This window comes from Rhea pennata, chromosome 25 (assembly GCF_028389875.1).
Source record: "Rhea pennata isolate bPtePen1 chromosome 25, bPtePen1.pri, whole genome shotgun sequence".
NCBI classification, from domain to species: Eukaryota; Metazoa; Chordata; class Aves; order Rheiformes; family Rheidae; genus Rhea; species Rhea pennata.
Window position 1 is genome coordinate 4,665,789 of NC_084687.1, and position 15,014 is coordinate 4,680,802.

General features: G+C 52.1%; 1 protein-coding gene across 3 annotated transcripts in view; it reads right to left on the reverse strand.

Annotated features, from left to right (window-relative positions):
- The window catches only part of CCND3 (cyclin D3), a 51,087-nt gene continuing 36,073 nt past the window's right edge, over nt 1-15,014 (reverse strand). For 2 of the 3 annotated variants that reach the window (XM_062594999.1, XM_062594998.1), the window contains exons 2-5: nt 14,352-14,567; nt 6,044-6,203; nt 5,258-5,400; nt 1-1,972 (exon numbers count right to left, since the gene is read on the reverse strand). In XM_062594999.1, the coding sequence (XP_062450983.1) occupies nt 1,811-1,972; nt 5,258-5,400; nt 6,044-6,203; nt 14,352-14,522 (636 nt within the window). In that variant the 5' untranslated portion in view covers nt 14,523-14,567 and the 3' untranslated portion in view covers nt 1-1,810. The remainder of the gene's footprint in view (nt 1,973-5,257; nt 5,401-6,043; nt 6,204-14,351; nt 14,568-15,014) is intronic. The other variant, XR_009960731.1, reaches the window with a different exon arrangement.

Here is a 15,014-nt window from a genome sequence, read left to right on the forward strand (position 1 = left end):
TTTGTTTAAAATACTTTATTGCAACATCATACGACTTTGACTCTCCCAGCAGTGGGACTCTTGCATATGAACACCAAACTAGTTTACTCTTAAATTAAAAACTCATTTATATATAATAATTTCTTTCCTTTTGTACAGACAGGCTCTACACTCCTCCCCTCCCCTTCCAGCTAGCAGAAGTCAGTGGCAGATGGCACTTTTTGACAGATCATGCTAGTGGAGGAAGGGCAGCCCCACCTTTCTCCACCAGGTAAGACTTTTGTTCCCAGTGGCATCCAAAAAGGAGTATTTCCACATCCTTTTTCCCCCACAGGAGGACAACAGCCACAGATCTATGTGTCCAGAGGTCACCAAGCAGCAATAGTCTGCTTCCATCCCTGCAGAGTCTCTCTGGCTTCTCTTTGTTAATACAATACTACAATTTAATGGTCTCTCTTAGAAAAGCAGCATTATTTTTTTAAAACACTTTTATAAAACTAACAGACAGGATCAACAACAACACAACAAAAATGCAATCACTTTTCAACTGAAGTGTGCAGCGGATTTTCCACCCTACGAGGATACAACTCAAACCCACATGGATATGCAAAACAGCCCCCTCCTCAATGTGATCCGAGATTCCTGCCTTAGAGGAGCGAAGATGCATTTCAGACGATAGCAGCACATTCAAAGATTCTCTCTCAAAATCAAGTCTGATGTCTGACCTACCTAAAAAAAAAAAAACCAACCAGCTTCCAAGTGGGAATCCCCACTGCCCAGGGAGCTAAGGAAGGGGACAAAAGGCAATCAAGGCACTCTTTCGGAAGGGAAGGAAACCGGCATCCAGGCCCCACAACAAAAAAAATGCAAGTCTTCTTCCCTCCCTGTTTCCCAGCAGTTAAGAATAAATTAAGCAGCCTCAGTGGGGCAGTGGAAAGCCGAGGTGATTTACAGTGTTTTTGCACTCCAGAGCTGCACTGTCCCCGCTGAGTACACCACACCCAAACCTCACCCGAGAGGCTGCTCCCTGAGGCGAGAACTTCTCCTCTTCTACTGTCCACACAAATAGGGGGCACTTCCCCAAAGCAAGCCAAAAACCCGCAAATTCCAAATCTAATGGCAACAGGAAACAAGCTACACGTTTCTCCTCCAAGCAGAAGCAGCCATGCCATTCACTCCCCAGGAGCCGTAACTCTCTGGTACTAAGCAATTAGGACCAAGGGATTGACAAGTGCCCGCTCTCTCCTTCTGGACACTTGTTTCTCTTGTGAGCCAAGCAGTCCTGTAGCACCCCAGCCTAGGAGGAGGAGGCGGGGACTTATAGACATTTTGGTTGTGTAAGCCAAGGTAAGAAGTGTTTGATGGCCCATGCAGGGCTGGAAGTGGTCATGGTAACAGTACCAAGGAAACAGCAAACAGTGGCCACCTGGGCTAAGAGGAACACAAACTGAGAAACTTTTTACAACTTCATTTTGGATTCTGCACCCCCTCCCCAGCTATTCTTGAGTCCCACCACCATGAAAACGGCTGCCTCATCCCTGCCACCTGCAGAAGCCAGCAAGCTCTGCCAACTGGCCTCCTGCACTCACCTCGGTGGCTCATCATGAGGGTCGCCCAAACACCTTTCTGCTGTCCCTCTCCAGCATTACAGAAGTGGAGACAGACAAGCATGGAGCCCTCTTTCTGTGCACCTAGCAAGAAGACCAAATCCTCAGCAGGCTTCAAATGGATGGGGTTAACGGATGAGTTGGTGGAAGCCAAAGACCTGTTGGTGTGCAGGGCAAGGTCCTGTTCTCATGGGGCTGGGCAGCTCTCGGGAAGGGGAGGCTGGTCACAGGTTGATGTCTGTGACATCTGTAGGTGTGCTGGTGGGTTGGCTGGCAGCGTAAGCAGCAGTCTTGGTGGATCTGTATTTCTGTTGGCTTTGGGATGCCTGTTTCAAGCTCTCGGCTAAGGCTGCCTCAATCTGCTCCTGACAGCCTTTCAGGCAGTCCTGTGGGAGAGGAAACAAGACAAGAAGCCTCAGTTCTTCTCTGTTGTTCAGAGATGAGAGTACCTTATGAATAGCTCTGAACAGCTGCTGGACTATGTCTGTGGCCCCTGGAGCATCTAAGCACAAAGAGGACAAAGAAGTCTTTTTCCTACAAGAAGCATCTCCAGCTCTGCTATACTTTAGGCCCTCCTGAAGGCTCTTCTCCTGAAGAGAAGGCTCTGCTCTCTCTCTCTCTCTCTTTGGCTTCCCTGCTCTGCTACATTCTTGCAAAAAAACCATTGCTGTCCAAAGCCCAGCAGAGCTTCCCAAAGCATCAGAGTATTCACTTGGAGGCAACATGTGATTTCTGCATCATGGTAATCAGCTGCTACTGATGACAGAAAGGAAAGAGCAGAGCAGCCCTGTGCAGGCCCTATCAGCCTTTCTGGCCAGGGCTTCCTCGATCTGCATGAAGGCCTGCTCTTACAGCAGGCATGCATGCTCGTGGGGACCTCTGCGTCCCAGCTGCATCCCTGCAGGCTCCACATCCAAGGTCTTCTTGGAGCTCTGTGTGGTCATGTCTCTCTGGGGTCACCTCGCCACTGTGGAGAGAAGCTGCGCGCAGCTCTGAGTCCTCCTGTCCCTGCCCGCATCCGAGCGGATGGCCAAGAGGAACCTCTGCTGGGTGCCCGGCTTGCACACGCACGCGCTCCGAGCCACTCGCTCACCTTGGGGATCTCGAGCACAGCCCTGCACTGCGCCAGCACTGCATCTCCAGCAGGCAGAGGCAGACGGTCCCTCCCAGACCCGGGCAGCCCCTCAGCCTTGCGCTCCTGGAGAAGCTACCTGCCATTGACGCTCTGCGTCACTACAAGAACGGCTCTGCAGCCGAGCAGCTTCCTAGACGGTTCCTACCCTCCTGCTCTTCCCTCAGGCAGCCCCCACCTGACTCTCTCGAGCCTCCACCGGGCCCAGGGAAGCCAGGGCTGAGGGGACACCCAAGTCCCACAAGCAGAAAGACGCAGAGGACTGTGAGCAGCAGCCTGTTGCTTATAATAAAGGCAACTCCCTCCCTCCCCAGCTATAAACAGATGAGGAAACTCCTCCAACCTGACACTAGAGAGCTGCGGGAGGCCTCTCGCCCATGCCGTGAAAGGGCAAACCTCAGCCCGGCGTCGCTGCTGTGGCTGGGCTTTCGCTGAGCGCCGAAGGCGGTGGCATTTTGCTCCTCGAGGCTGGACCCGAGGTGATCGCTGTGGGGCCGCATCTGCTCGCTAGATGCTGTCACACATCGAAATCTCTTACCAGGAATCCGCCACCAGTTCTTAGAAACTGACAGAGGATGTGGCGAGCAAAAATAGCAACGCCCACCTCCCCTTCCCCGGGCCGTTTCCAGTAAGCCGTCTCTAACCCTGCTACCCGCCGCGAGCTCGCTGCGGGCCTCGCGCAACGGCCGGCCCAGGGCTCACCGCGGCGAGGGGCGGAGGGGGCAGCACACGAGCCGGGGCTGCGGGCAGGAGGGGGGCCCTGGGGTCCCTGCCTCAAGGTCGGCACGATTTAACGGGAACTGCCACCGCGTCACGGCCTCGCCGCGCTGACCCTAACAGGAGCGGAGACGGGCACGCGTCTAAAGAGCCACAGCCAGGCTCTCCGTAGGCAATTTCAACAGCGATGTTAAAAGGTGGCTTGCCCACACCGAGCCAGGCTCCTCTGCCTGCTAGGACAACTGTGGGGCTTGCTGGGGCACCAAGCTGTTCTGCAGAGCAGCTGTGCCTTGGGGCTCTCTAAGCACGCTCCTACAGAGGAGCGAGAGCTGGTCCAGGGAGGGCCAGAGCGGTTCCATGGCACGGCTGAAACTGGTGCAACTGGCAGGGAAGCAGCTCCAGTTTGGTGGGGCTGTTGTACAGCACCTTGCACACGAGCGGGCTGCGGGGCAGGAAGGACGCCCTCTTCTGAAGGACCGAAGAGCAGCAGGGCCGGAGGGAGGGAGGTGGGCTGGAGGGCAGCGGGGGCCTGGCTTCGGCTCCGCTCCCTGCTTCCCACCTGTTCCTCCGCCGGCTCCGGCCCTCTCCGCTCCCAGGGTAGGTTTCAGCCCCTGCCTCATTCACTGCAGCAGCTTGAGAGCAGCTGGCTGCACTGATTCACTCTTTAAAAAGGCTCAAACAAAATACCTAAGAAGTCACACAAATAAAACGGGACGCCCTCCGGCCGCATGCCCTCTCTGCCCAGACAATGCCAGGTCCCAGCCTCCCCCCGCCGCGGCACAGACGCGTCTCCTCCAATTCCCGACGCTGCTGTCAGGGGACTGTAACTAACCCCACACTCGGCTGCCGGCATCAGCGCTCGGGCAGAAGAAAAGATCAAAAGGGGCCTGGGCGGAATAAAGGTTCTTGATTTCTTCACTGCAGCGGGAGCAACCTGGAAACTAGGAGTCTGACCGGGTCCCCCTTCCCTAGCCAAAGGGCAGGAGGGGGGCAGGCAGATGCCCCTTCGTCAACCCAAGCCAAGCCCCTGTGCCAGTGCCAAGAGATGCCTCGGCCCCCGACCCCCTTCCCACCCAAGCCTGGGCACCTGTAACCAGACACTAGCTGAGATTAGCAGATGCTGAGCCCGGTTTCTCCCTCTGCCCCATCCCACCACGTCAACCCGATCCTGCTAACACCTGTCTGCTCAGGCAACAGACGCTTCCCTTTGTGCTTCTTCTCAAAGGCCCCCCGAGCTCTCCCCGCTCCGCACAGACAGCGGTGGGGGCTGTGGCCCAGCTCGCTGGCCGCGGAGCCGACTGCAGCGTGCAGCCACCAGCCACTCGCTGCAGGCCGGACAGCGCGGCGGGTGGGAGCAGAAGAGAGGGGGCTTTGAGACACCCTCTCGCCACCACCTCAGCCAGCTGCTGCCAAGGAGGGAACAGCCAGTCCTCAGTTCAGGGGGAATTCATCGTGCATTGCTGCTCTTGGCAACAAGCACGGGGATCCCCCGTCCCCCTGCTCGCAGGCGCAGCCCCTCCAAGTCTCCCAGACTTAACTTGCTCTTGCCCCTCACAAGGTTATTGAGGGACAGTGTAATGCACCCAGCTCCTGCTTTGCCCTCAGTTCATAGCTGGACTCTGGTCTCTGAACAGAGCACAGCAACGGGCCTGGCCAAGGTTTTCATCCCATCACTGCATTTAGAGATGCTCACTAACCTCTAGGCACTGTTCAAACCCAGGTCATCACTGTTACAACTTTCCCCTCCACAAGAACAGGCTGCAGAAAGAGGAAAGGCCTGTGCTGGGCCCAATGCTGGAACCACTTTGCTGTGAACACTCACCACCTCCGTGCCAGTAATGCTGGCCAGCAGCTCGGTGATCGCCTCTCCGGTGAAATCATTAACAGAGATCGTCAGGCCGTGCATCGCTGCTCCAATACTGCCTGTTGCAATCATGGACGGTGGGTACATAGCGAAAGTGTAATCTAGAGTCAGGAAAGGAACACAAGAGGCAAAACCAGCAAGCTGTTAGCAAGGACGTTTGTACGCTATGAATTCTTGGGGCTGTGATTTCCCTGGAAAACTAGTAAGGGCCAGACAGAGGGTCTCTCCAGCATAGTGGGCAGAAATGGAGTGAAGCGGCAGGAAACAAGGCTGTGTATCAGAGCTGCAAGCTCCACTAAGCTACTTCTCCGGGCTTGTCTACCTCAAAAGAAGCCCTGAACATGATTTTGCTCTAGTGACTTAGAGTGAGGCTGAGAGAAGCTCAGATTCAATCTGCCTTTACGCTGGATGCCCTTGCAAGACGCGACCGCCTGCTCCGTGTTCGCAGTCTGCAGAGCAAGCGTGGCGGCATGGCTGCTCTGTCGTGGCGTCTCCCAGGCACCCACGAAGTGCCGCTAGCTCCGTGCTCCCATTTTGTCAGAGACAGAAAACAAGTCACTGAGCAGCAATGTGCTCCGATTTAAGTGAAGGCAAATGTTCAGCTCCCCCAAAAGCCAGGCCCCTGAAGATGGGCCCAAGGTTGCCCAGCCAGCCTGACTTGAGCCCAGCCTCCCCTGCCTGTAGTCACTGGCCCAGCCTTCCCAGCACCCCCGCAGGATGGTTCCAGCGGAAAGCGGCACATACCTGTGGCACACAAGGCAATGAAGGTCTGCGCGTGTTTCTTCACCAGCTCCATCTTGTCCTTTGGAAGTGGGAGGTGATAGAGGATGTGAGCCAAGAAATCATTTGCTATCACTGACATGAGATCCCATTTTAGCTTCTCCAGGACTAGAACCTCCCAGTCCTGCAGAGTCAGAGCAAGAGAGAGACACAGCACATTACTCAGCCAGCCTAGGCCAGCCAGAAACACTCACCAGATCCAAAGGCAGATAAGCAGAGCTTATCTGGGCCAGTAAAACAGTGCAATCCATGAGACAAGGCAGAAAGAAAAGAGGGAATGTCCCTGCTCTGTGATTATGGTACAAATCTAACCTTGAGCTGTTGCAAAGCTTGGAGTAAAGATCAAAAGAGGAAGCGATAAATCTGGTTTCTCCTTTCCAAGGTGCAGTCGGATTAGCCTTCAATACTCCTCTGCTTTGCAAGGCTGCTGCAACAGCCCACATAGGAGAAAACAGACTAAGCAGCAGCAAACATGCTGTTCCCATACTCCTTCTCCACTCCAGAAAAGGAGAGGCAGATGGCCGCAGCAGGTCCACACTCCCAGGAGCAATACAGCTTGGAGCTGACAGAGATGTGCTCCTCTAGCCATTACAGCAGAGGGAATACAAAAGCTCCCCTCTCTCCGTGCCACGCCGAGCTGCTCGGTGCAGGGACTGCCTCCTACAGCGGCTTCGTGGCTAGTGAAACGCAGGAGGCAGGATCCGCTCTGCACCCAGCCCCTTTGCAGAGGGTGAGGGGGAACACAACAGAGCTCTCAGAGCTGCATCCAGACAGCCCAAGCTCCTCATTAGATGTCATTAGCAATGATATCTAGGATCCCTGATGAGCTCGGTGCTGCGACCACGTGCTGAGCAAGGAGATATTCAGCCCAACAGACAGCAGACACCGGGCACACAGCCTTCAAGAGAAAAGCACTTTGTAGCCCCAGGCTGGCACACCGACAGAGCATTTCCCACTCATCACACCTCCCCTCCGCCAAGAGAGCTTCTAGCTGTGTTCAGCAGAGCACCCCCAGCAGTTTCTCGGGGGGGGGGGGGGGGGGGGGAAGAGCCACATTCACATCCAGCTCTCCCAGAGACCTAGAAGCAATGGCTCACTGCTGCTCCCAAGACAGGTGCCAGGTGGCTGTAGACGTCCCACATCGCGCTGTTCTGCCTACGCATCTAACAGATATTTCTGTAGAGTCTTCCCCTAGCTGGTCTCTATGCAAGCTGGGGAACAGATGGCAGGAAAGGCCCAAGTGCCCCCACGGATTTCAGATGGGGCCAGGGCTGCTCCTCTCATCTGCTCAGGCTCTTTGAACTTTGGGCATTAGTCCCAAATCCAGCAAGGAAACTGAAGCTCAGAGCAGTCAAGGGCAAGCATTTGGCAGCATCACCACCTAAAGCCCAGCAACTCCAGCTGCAGTGTGTGCAGACCAGTAGCAGAACACCCATCAGGGAAAGTATAATAAAGGATAGCCCCCAAATCAGAGCTTTACCACAGGATTTGGCACCTCTGCATTCAGCTCCCCACTCCACCATGAATTTCAAGGCGTAAGGGACTTAGCTAGGGTAAGAGTTTGAAGCAAACTCACTTAGAGGCCACAGGCTGACTGGTCTCACTGGACTAGGTGGCTTTGATGTTATATCTGAGCATGACTACATCACTGACAGAGCAGTCTCAAGAGATGCAAGAGGACAGCACGTTCCCAGGATCAGTTCCCTCCCCATCCAAGGAGGGATGTCATAGGCAGCCCACACCGAGCGCTTGAGCTGCTCTGCTAGTCCCAATTCCCCCATGTCCCAAGCCATGCTCAAGACCTCCGGCTGCTGTGCTTGGGACCACGACTCTCTGCTTCTCTCCAGCCTCATTCTCTGGAAAAGCAGCAAATCGGGTCTCAGCACCAAGGGGCAGACATGCCACTGACACCACAGAGGACACCCCTGCCCCATCCCACCTCCCCGCTGGCACGGGGTGACGCGTCCCTGCCTTGCGGACATGCAGGGGCAGGAAAACACACTGCAGGGGCTGAACATCCCTCAGCTCTGGCCTTGGAAGGATGAAGCTGAACTGGGATTTTTAATCAGATCCCTCCATGTCAAGGCCTAGTCCTACCCAGCAGGAAATTATTTATTCATATATTTTATATATATATGTGTATATATATCTTTTTACACAAATAGCCTAAAATTACAAGGTCAATTCTGCCCACAGAGGTGCTGAAGGAGTGCTAGAACAGACAGATTTGAAGAAGTGAGATTGATTTTTCACAAGGGCAGGTCTCCATTTTTTCTCTTTTTTTAAGCCCAGTCTTCCCCCTTACACAACAAAGCCAGTTTTGAGTTGCTTAAATGAACAGCATTGCTCAACCTGTTCCAAATCCCCCACTAGGCCAAACGCGCTGTTTGCCACTTCACAGTGTGAACTTTTCCAGTCAGTAAGTGGTATTTTGCTTGAACACAGTTGCTAGTCTCCCATATGGATGGCCAGCCTGCTTTCTCTCCTCCTAGTCCTCCTATATTTTTAAGGCAAATTCACAGTGTAAAAAGCTAAAAGAAACCTAGCAATAAACTCTAAACCCTGAGGGTCACGGTACAGGTCATTTAGGGTGCCTGATACAACAGGGCGATTGGAATAGAGAGGAAGAGAAGGGGATGAGGCATGGACAAAAAGAGGAAAAAAGACAGTGTTAGCCATTGCTTAAACTGAAGTAACACTGCAACGTGACACAATGAAAGACCCACGGGAGGCAGAGAGCTCCGTACGTTCCTCGCCAGGAAGGCTGGCTGCTTGCCCCCGCGCCAGCCCAGCTTCCTGAGAACAGGGGCACAAGTCCCTGCTGGCACCTTCAGCGGTCGCTGCCCCACAAGCAAGAGGCTAGGACAGCTAGAGCTTGACCTGTCTGCCTGAGCTGGGAGCATGGCCCTTTGGAAGACCCAAAGATAAGGTTACAGTAGGGACTTTGGACTTGCTTCACGAGCAGCCATCTCTAAATGGATCACTACACCTGAGAAGGGAGCTCCCAAGCACAGAGGACACAAGCCCAGTGTTGCCCGGGCTCTTGTTCCTCATGTTTCCTCCTGGAGTGGCAAGTCAGCTCCTGGGCATCATCAGAAGCATGCGGCATCCACCCTGGATCAGTGTGGCAGAGCCAGTCCCCACTGGGACGTGTTTCGCCAGATAACAACCCAGCTGCGTGACCTCACCTGGGACACGCTGGCTCATGCTACCCTGATCGTGACTGCAGCCTGTCCATTTGCAACACAGACACAGCTCTTCTCAGCTACTATAGAGTATCACCATGTTCTTGAAAAACCTGATCCTGAGACCCAGACAGCACTAGAGACGCCTGCTGAAGGCGACAGGAGCTGAGGAGCATCAACAGCTACAGGGTTTCGTCCAGGAAAGTGTCTCCTGCCAAACAGCCCAGCTCTTCACTTTGCTCCCGCTCTCCCCTGGGACTTGCCACTCTGTTCAGCACGTCAGAATCTCTGAATCACTTTATCTGTGGAAGAAGCAGAACAAAAGGCTGCAAGAGACAAGCCAGCAGGTTTGCAACAGCAGCACCACTCTATAGCAAACATCCTTTTCCTGGCATTTTGTTTTGCATTTAATTGACTCAGTCTCTGCCTAGCTAATGGAGGAGGAAAAAAAAAATTGGAAAATGTTCCTTTTTCCTTCAGCCTGTGGAGCCCACCCTCCTGTTGGAAGGGCTGCAAGCTGCCAACACTGCCCAGCAAGAATCCCATCAGGTTCCTCTTCTGCAAGATCCCCAGTGCAGAGCTCCTCATGCTAGGCCAGGGTACCTAGGGGTAGAAACTGTACTCCAGCTGAGCTTCCTTGCTGCAGGCTTGTTCCCTTGATCTCTCCCAGCTGCATGCCACACAATTTAAAAATAAATGAATAATAACAAAAAAGCAACAACCACCATGCCCTATTACCTCCCCTGCTCTTACAGGGCGATCTCAGAGCACAGTCCTCTTGCCATGAAATAGCCTCCTGCCCCTCATTGCTGTCTCTGCCCCCTTCCATGCTGACAGCCTAGTCACAAGCAGAGATGTTTTTATTAAATTTATAGCTCTATAAACTCAAACTGACATGTAACAAACACACTGGCTTTTCTCCTTGTTGTGTAGTGACAGTCACTGTAAATCAGGTTCTGCTCTCACCCACACACCCACCATGCCTACAAGGAGGCCACGTAAACGTATCTGTCAAGGCTGCAGAGGGAGCAGAGAACCCAGCTCCCTGCCTGCAGCAGCCCTGCCTTTGCAGGAGAAAAGGAAGTTGCGCTTGATTTTGTCACTTGAGTTGATAAGGTGCCATTTTACATTATCATAAACTTGATGAGACATTAGCAAAGCAGGAGCAGGCTGCACTCTGTCGTACTCGTGAGCTGACTCAAACAGAGGGTGGAAAGAGCGGCCGATGTTGTTGGCCACCCACCCCACCCAGCAGCTGAGACACAGCTACAGAAATGAGCAGCCATGAAAGTCCTTCTGCAGAGAAGAAACTTGGGGTAAACGGTTGTTTCCATCCCTTGACTGACTTCAAGGCTGGATGTCAAGCGTAAAGATGCCAACCCTTCAAATATGGCAATGGTTGTAACTATTCCACCTATGCAATAAACAGAAGCCAAAACACATGCAGTGAGCTTACCTGGGAAGCCAATGTTCTACCTCAAGTGAACACCCCTGTTCCCTAACTCAGCTGCTATAGTTTTCTCTTATTTTTATTCCTCATCACCTGCTGTCACTACTGGTCCCTCCTTTATCTGCCTAGTGGCCTGATCCTGCTTAAGGGCTTAGTTAGGAAATATCTGGCAGCCTGCAAAACTGACCTCTTGATCAAAAAATCTCAGAGGCAAGACAGTACATTAAGGACAAACTAGGCAGTTGCCAACAAGCCAGAGATGAAGGTGACCTACAACAATTGCTCACCCCAATCCTCCATCTCAAGCAGATGAACACCCTCTTGCAGAGGCCAGAAAAGCCTCTATGAAAAAAGGTAGGTTAGATAACGCCCTTGACGGAAATCCAACTTCCTCCAAATGGACAAGTCCCTTGTTGCATCATTTCCTTCTCCCCAGAATAACTTCATCAAGATTTTGTTTTAAAAGTGCTCTTTCCAGACTGCTGAGCTGGTGCCAAGCATCCCTTCAAGAGAAGGAAGCAAACCTGCTGGGAAAGTGAGCCAGCTTCCTCTAAAAGGCCTGGAAAGACAAGCTGGGAGCTGAAATGGCACCAGTCCACAAGCAGAGGCCAGGATGTACCATTGTCCAAACCTTAATGAAGAAGCTCCCCTTCCCCTCCCCACCCTCTTCCACTGCAAGATTGTGAAAGAAGAGAAGTAATATTACCACGATTAGCACAGAGGAGGAAAACAGCAGCTCACCCTGGTTTTGTAATCAGGGCATTAACTCTTGTCGAGTCCTAAAGTTAAGACAAACCTCTCAAGTATCTTCAGATGTCACCTCTGCTCTCTCCTTACACCAGACAGCAAATGGACAGAGATCTGCTCTAAAGCTAAGCATCTACCAAAAGCAAGCCTTGTGATGGCCTGGGAAATGCCACCTCCAGATCACAGGCTACAGAGCATCTCCTCCCCAGGTGTTTGCTGGAAGACTCCTCCTCAAACACCCCTCACACACACACTTCATGTCTCATTTAGGGCTGTGCCTGGTCCAGTATGCCTTCTGCTCCATCATTTGGCTAGCACCAATCTCTCCACGGCTTCAAGCCAACAGGATGCTGACTGCTCATAATCATTGCCTTGGGAAAGAGAAAAGGATCTTATTTGCCTGAAAAGCCATCTTTGGCTATTTCAAGAACGGGCTTTTGGCCCCCACGATGAAGTCATTCTTGTTCAACTGCATTATTCTGAAGCATGATGAAAGAGATGCACACTAATGCTTTGGCTTTGCTTCATGTTGCACTGAGAGTATCCCAACAGTCTAGTACAGGGCAAGGGGGGAGGAGGAAAAAAAAAAAAAAAAAAGAGAGAACAGAGAAAGTTCTCCAGTACTGGAGACCAGCACAATCACAAATGAGCAACCAGTGGCGTCAGAGAGAGCTTGAGAGCTTTATTCCTTCATATGCTTAGCCAGGGTTTCCTGTTGACAAATCTTGAAGAAAAGACTCAGAGTGAGAAGGTATTAGCATTTCAGTGCAAGAATGAAGAAAAGCCTTTGGGATGATGCTTCTTTCCATGTAAGAAAATATGCTCTGCCAACTACCCACCTGCAAATCTCTAACTGCTCTCCTTTAGAAAGTGCCTGTTACAAAAAAAAGAAATTCAACTGTGGTGGGGGAAGCCCCACCACCCCCTCCCCCCAAAAAAACAATAAATAAATCAGAATGAATTATGACTGAGCCAATCAGAGATCCATGGAAGATGCACACAATGTACCTACCAAATACCATTCCTCATGGCCAAAGACCCAGCCTGCAGAAACCATTAGAATTTGCAGTGATGTCCACTAATTTGCACCCAGAAAATCATCAGGAATCATCAGAGCAGGATTCCCTTTTAAGTCTGAATCAGAGAGGAAGACAGAGGTGAAGCATGGAAGCAAGCTCACCTTACTGCAACCCACGTTCCTGTTGGGTAGCACAGCTTATCCATCGCTCTGCAGGGCAGAAAGCTGACGCTGGCCCACGACATACATTTTGAGCAGCTTCAATCTTGGGAGGGCGTATAGAGCCCTGCCCTCCCATTTGAAATGTGGCCCATTTGCCTACCAAAAAGGCCGGGAAGTACCTTCTGCCAGCTTGCTGCTGCTGCAACATCCCCAGCTTTTGCTGGCTCAGGAGAAATGTGAATGCTAACCAACCCCCCCTCCATTTTTTCCTCCTCTCCCCCAAATGTGACTCATTATCTCATACATAAACTATTAGTGCATAAGAAGGTGCTCTCATAGATGGGGTTTTACCAAAAGCAGGACAAAACCTTTGCACACAGAGTTTGTGCCAGCCTCCAGCAGAAGGGTCCTGCAGCAGGACTGCACCTCAGGATCCACAGAAGCAACAATCCTGTGGATTCCTGTCCCTGGCCTTTTCTCAGGGTAAAAATCCATCTACTTTTTCAATGAATGCTACTTAGACAACAGCTACCTACAAATAACTACAAGGAAAGCAGTACAGAGGTGAGGGGATTTTCCCCAGCCTCCGCTGGCACTTGGAAAAAACATGTTCATACTAGAGTTCCCCAATGATCAGAATTGCCTTTCGATTCACACCTGAAAGTTTTGTGGGTTCATTCCCCACGCTGGGGACAAATCACACAGATCTTCTCACCCACTCCCAGCTCAAAATATATACACACACACATATATATATATAAATTAATAAGGTGATGACTAACTCTGAGAAATTCTAATAGATAACCGTCTCCAGGGATGTTTGTTACTTGAAGTGAGGTGACCATTTCCTCCTGAGGGCTCTGTGATTTAACAGCTCGGAAGGCCTCCCAGAAAAGGGGTTCTCCAGTTTCCTCCCCTATTGGCAAAGTTGATCTCGGAGGTTTTGGATCTTCTCTTTGCTTTGAATAGCTTTTATAGGACACCAAAAAAAGAAAAAGCTTTGCCTTTCAAAACCTACGCAGCTGCTGCCTCGGTGTCCAACTGGGTGAGTGGCCCTGGTTTAACTCAAAGCCTCGTAGCAGGACCTGGGCAGCAGCAAGTTCCCAGCTATTTCCAGCCTGTTTCTACAGGCCCCATCACCTTGGCAGCGCTGTCAGGCTTGCTAGCGTTAACTCCGTAAGCCGAATTCTGGGTCACAAAAGCTCCCACCCATTTTTCTGGTTACTCTCCACTTAACACTTCATTTTCCTGCTGATGTGGAAACAACTCCCACGTCATGCCTAGAAACAGAGCCCTCAGCAGCAGGGGCAAGGCAGAGGCGCCCGCCGGCAGCCCCGGCCCCCGCCGCACGCGCGGCCGGGTGCCTCTGTCCTCCAGAGCTGTCACTCGAGAGCCAAGCAGCGCACGGGAGCGAGCCCAGCATGACAGCTCCGCGCCGGGCCGCAGCGCTCAAGGCACAGGGAACTCCCTCGCTGACTTTGAGGTGACGCTGCTGCTTCCCAGCACGGGGAGCGAGGGCTCCAGCGAGAGGCAGCAACATCCGCTGGGGCAAGGAAGCGAGAAGGTTGGCTGGGGGAACAGAGCAAAGTGTTTGGAGAAACAGGAGAAAGAAAACAGGAGGAGATACAAACACAGGTATGTTGCCAAGTAGCAGCATGTAGAAGATAAGGGCTGGGGAGGGGGCGGAGGGGTCTGAGGCGGGGTGGTTACCCGGAGCTGCTGAGGCATGATGGAATTGTCTGTGTAAATGCAGAGTTTCTCCACTGTCAGGGGCATGGTCTCGCGCAGCTTGGAAGCCAGGAGCATGCAGACGGCTCCCAGAAGCTGCAGCTGACTTTTTCGCACGGGCGTTGAAGACAGGTAGCGATCCACGTAATTCATGGCCAAGGGGAAGACCTCTTCTTCGCACTTCTGCTCCTCACACACCTGACAAAACCCAATTACAAAAAAGGAAGTTTTAGTCGGTGCAGGACTCTCCAGATTCTGCCTGCATCTCAACTTCAAAGCTTCTGGTCACGACGGTGTTTCACACTTATCTGAAGGGCTTTGATATCACCTCCACACTAAGAAGTAAATTAGCTGCAGGTGTAAATCTATGACTTCAGTTGAATTACACTAGCAAAAAAAATTGACCAGAGTCTTAAGACTTCGTTTTCCTGTGGAAAGCAGCAAAAGCGGTAGGTAGTTAGAAAGAACACACAGGCAAGCTAAGACTAAAACTGCTTTTACCTGCCCGTTTTTAACTTCCTCTGTTGAGGATGTCTACAGTCAAACCACCAGCAAAGCTGATCATTTTCTGCTCTGTGGGTACTCAGGACCTCTAGAGAAAGTTATCATTTCCAACACATCTCCAGCTGGAAACCTAATAATTGC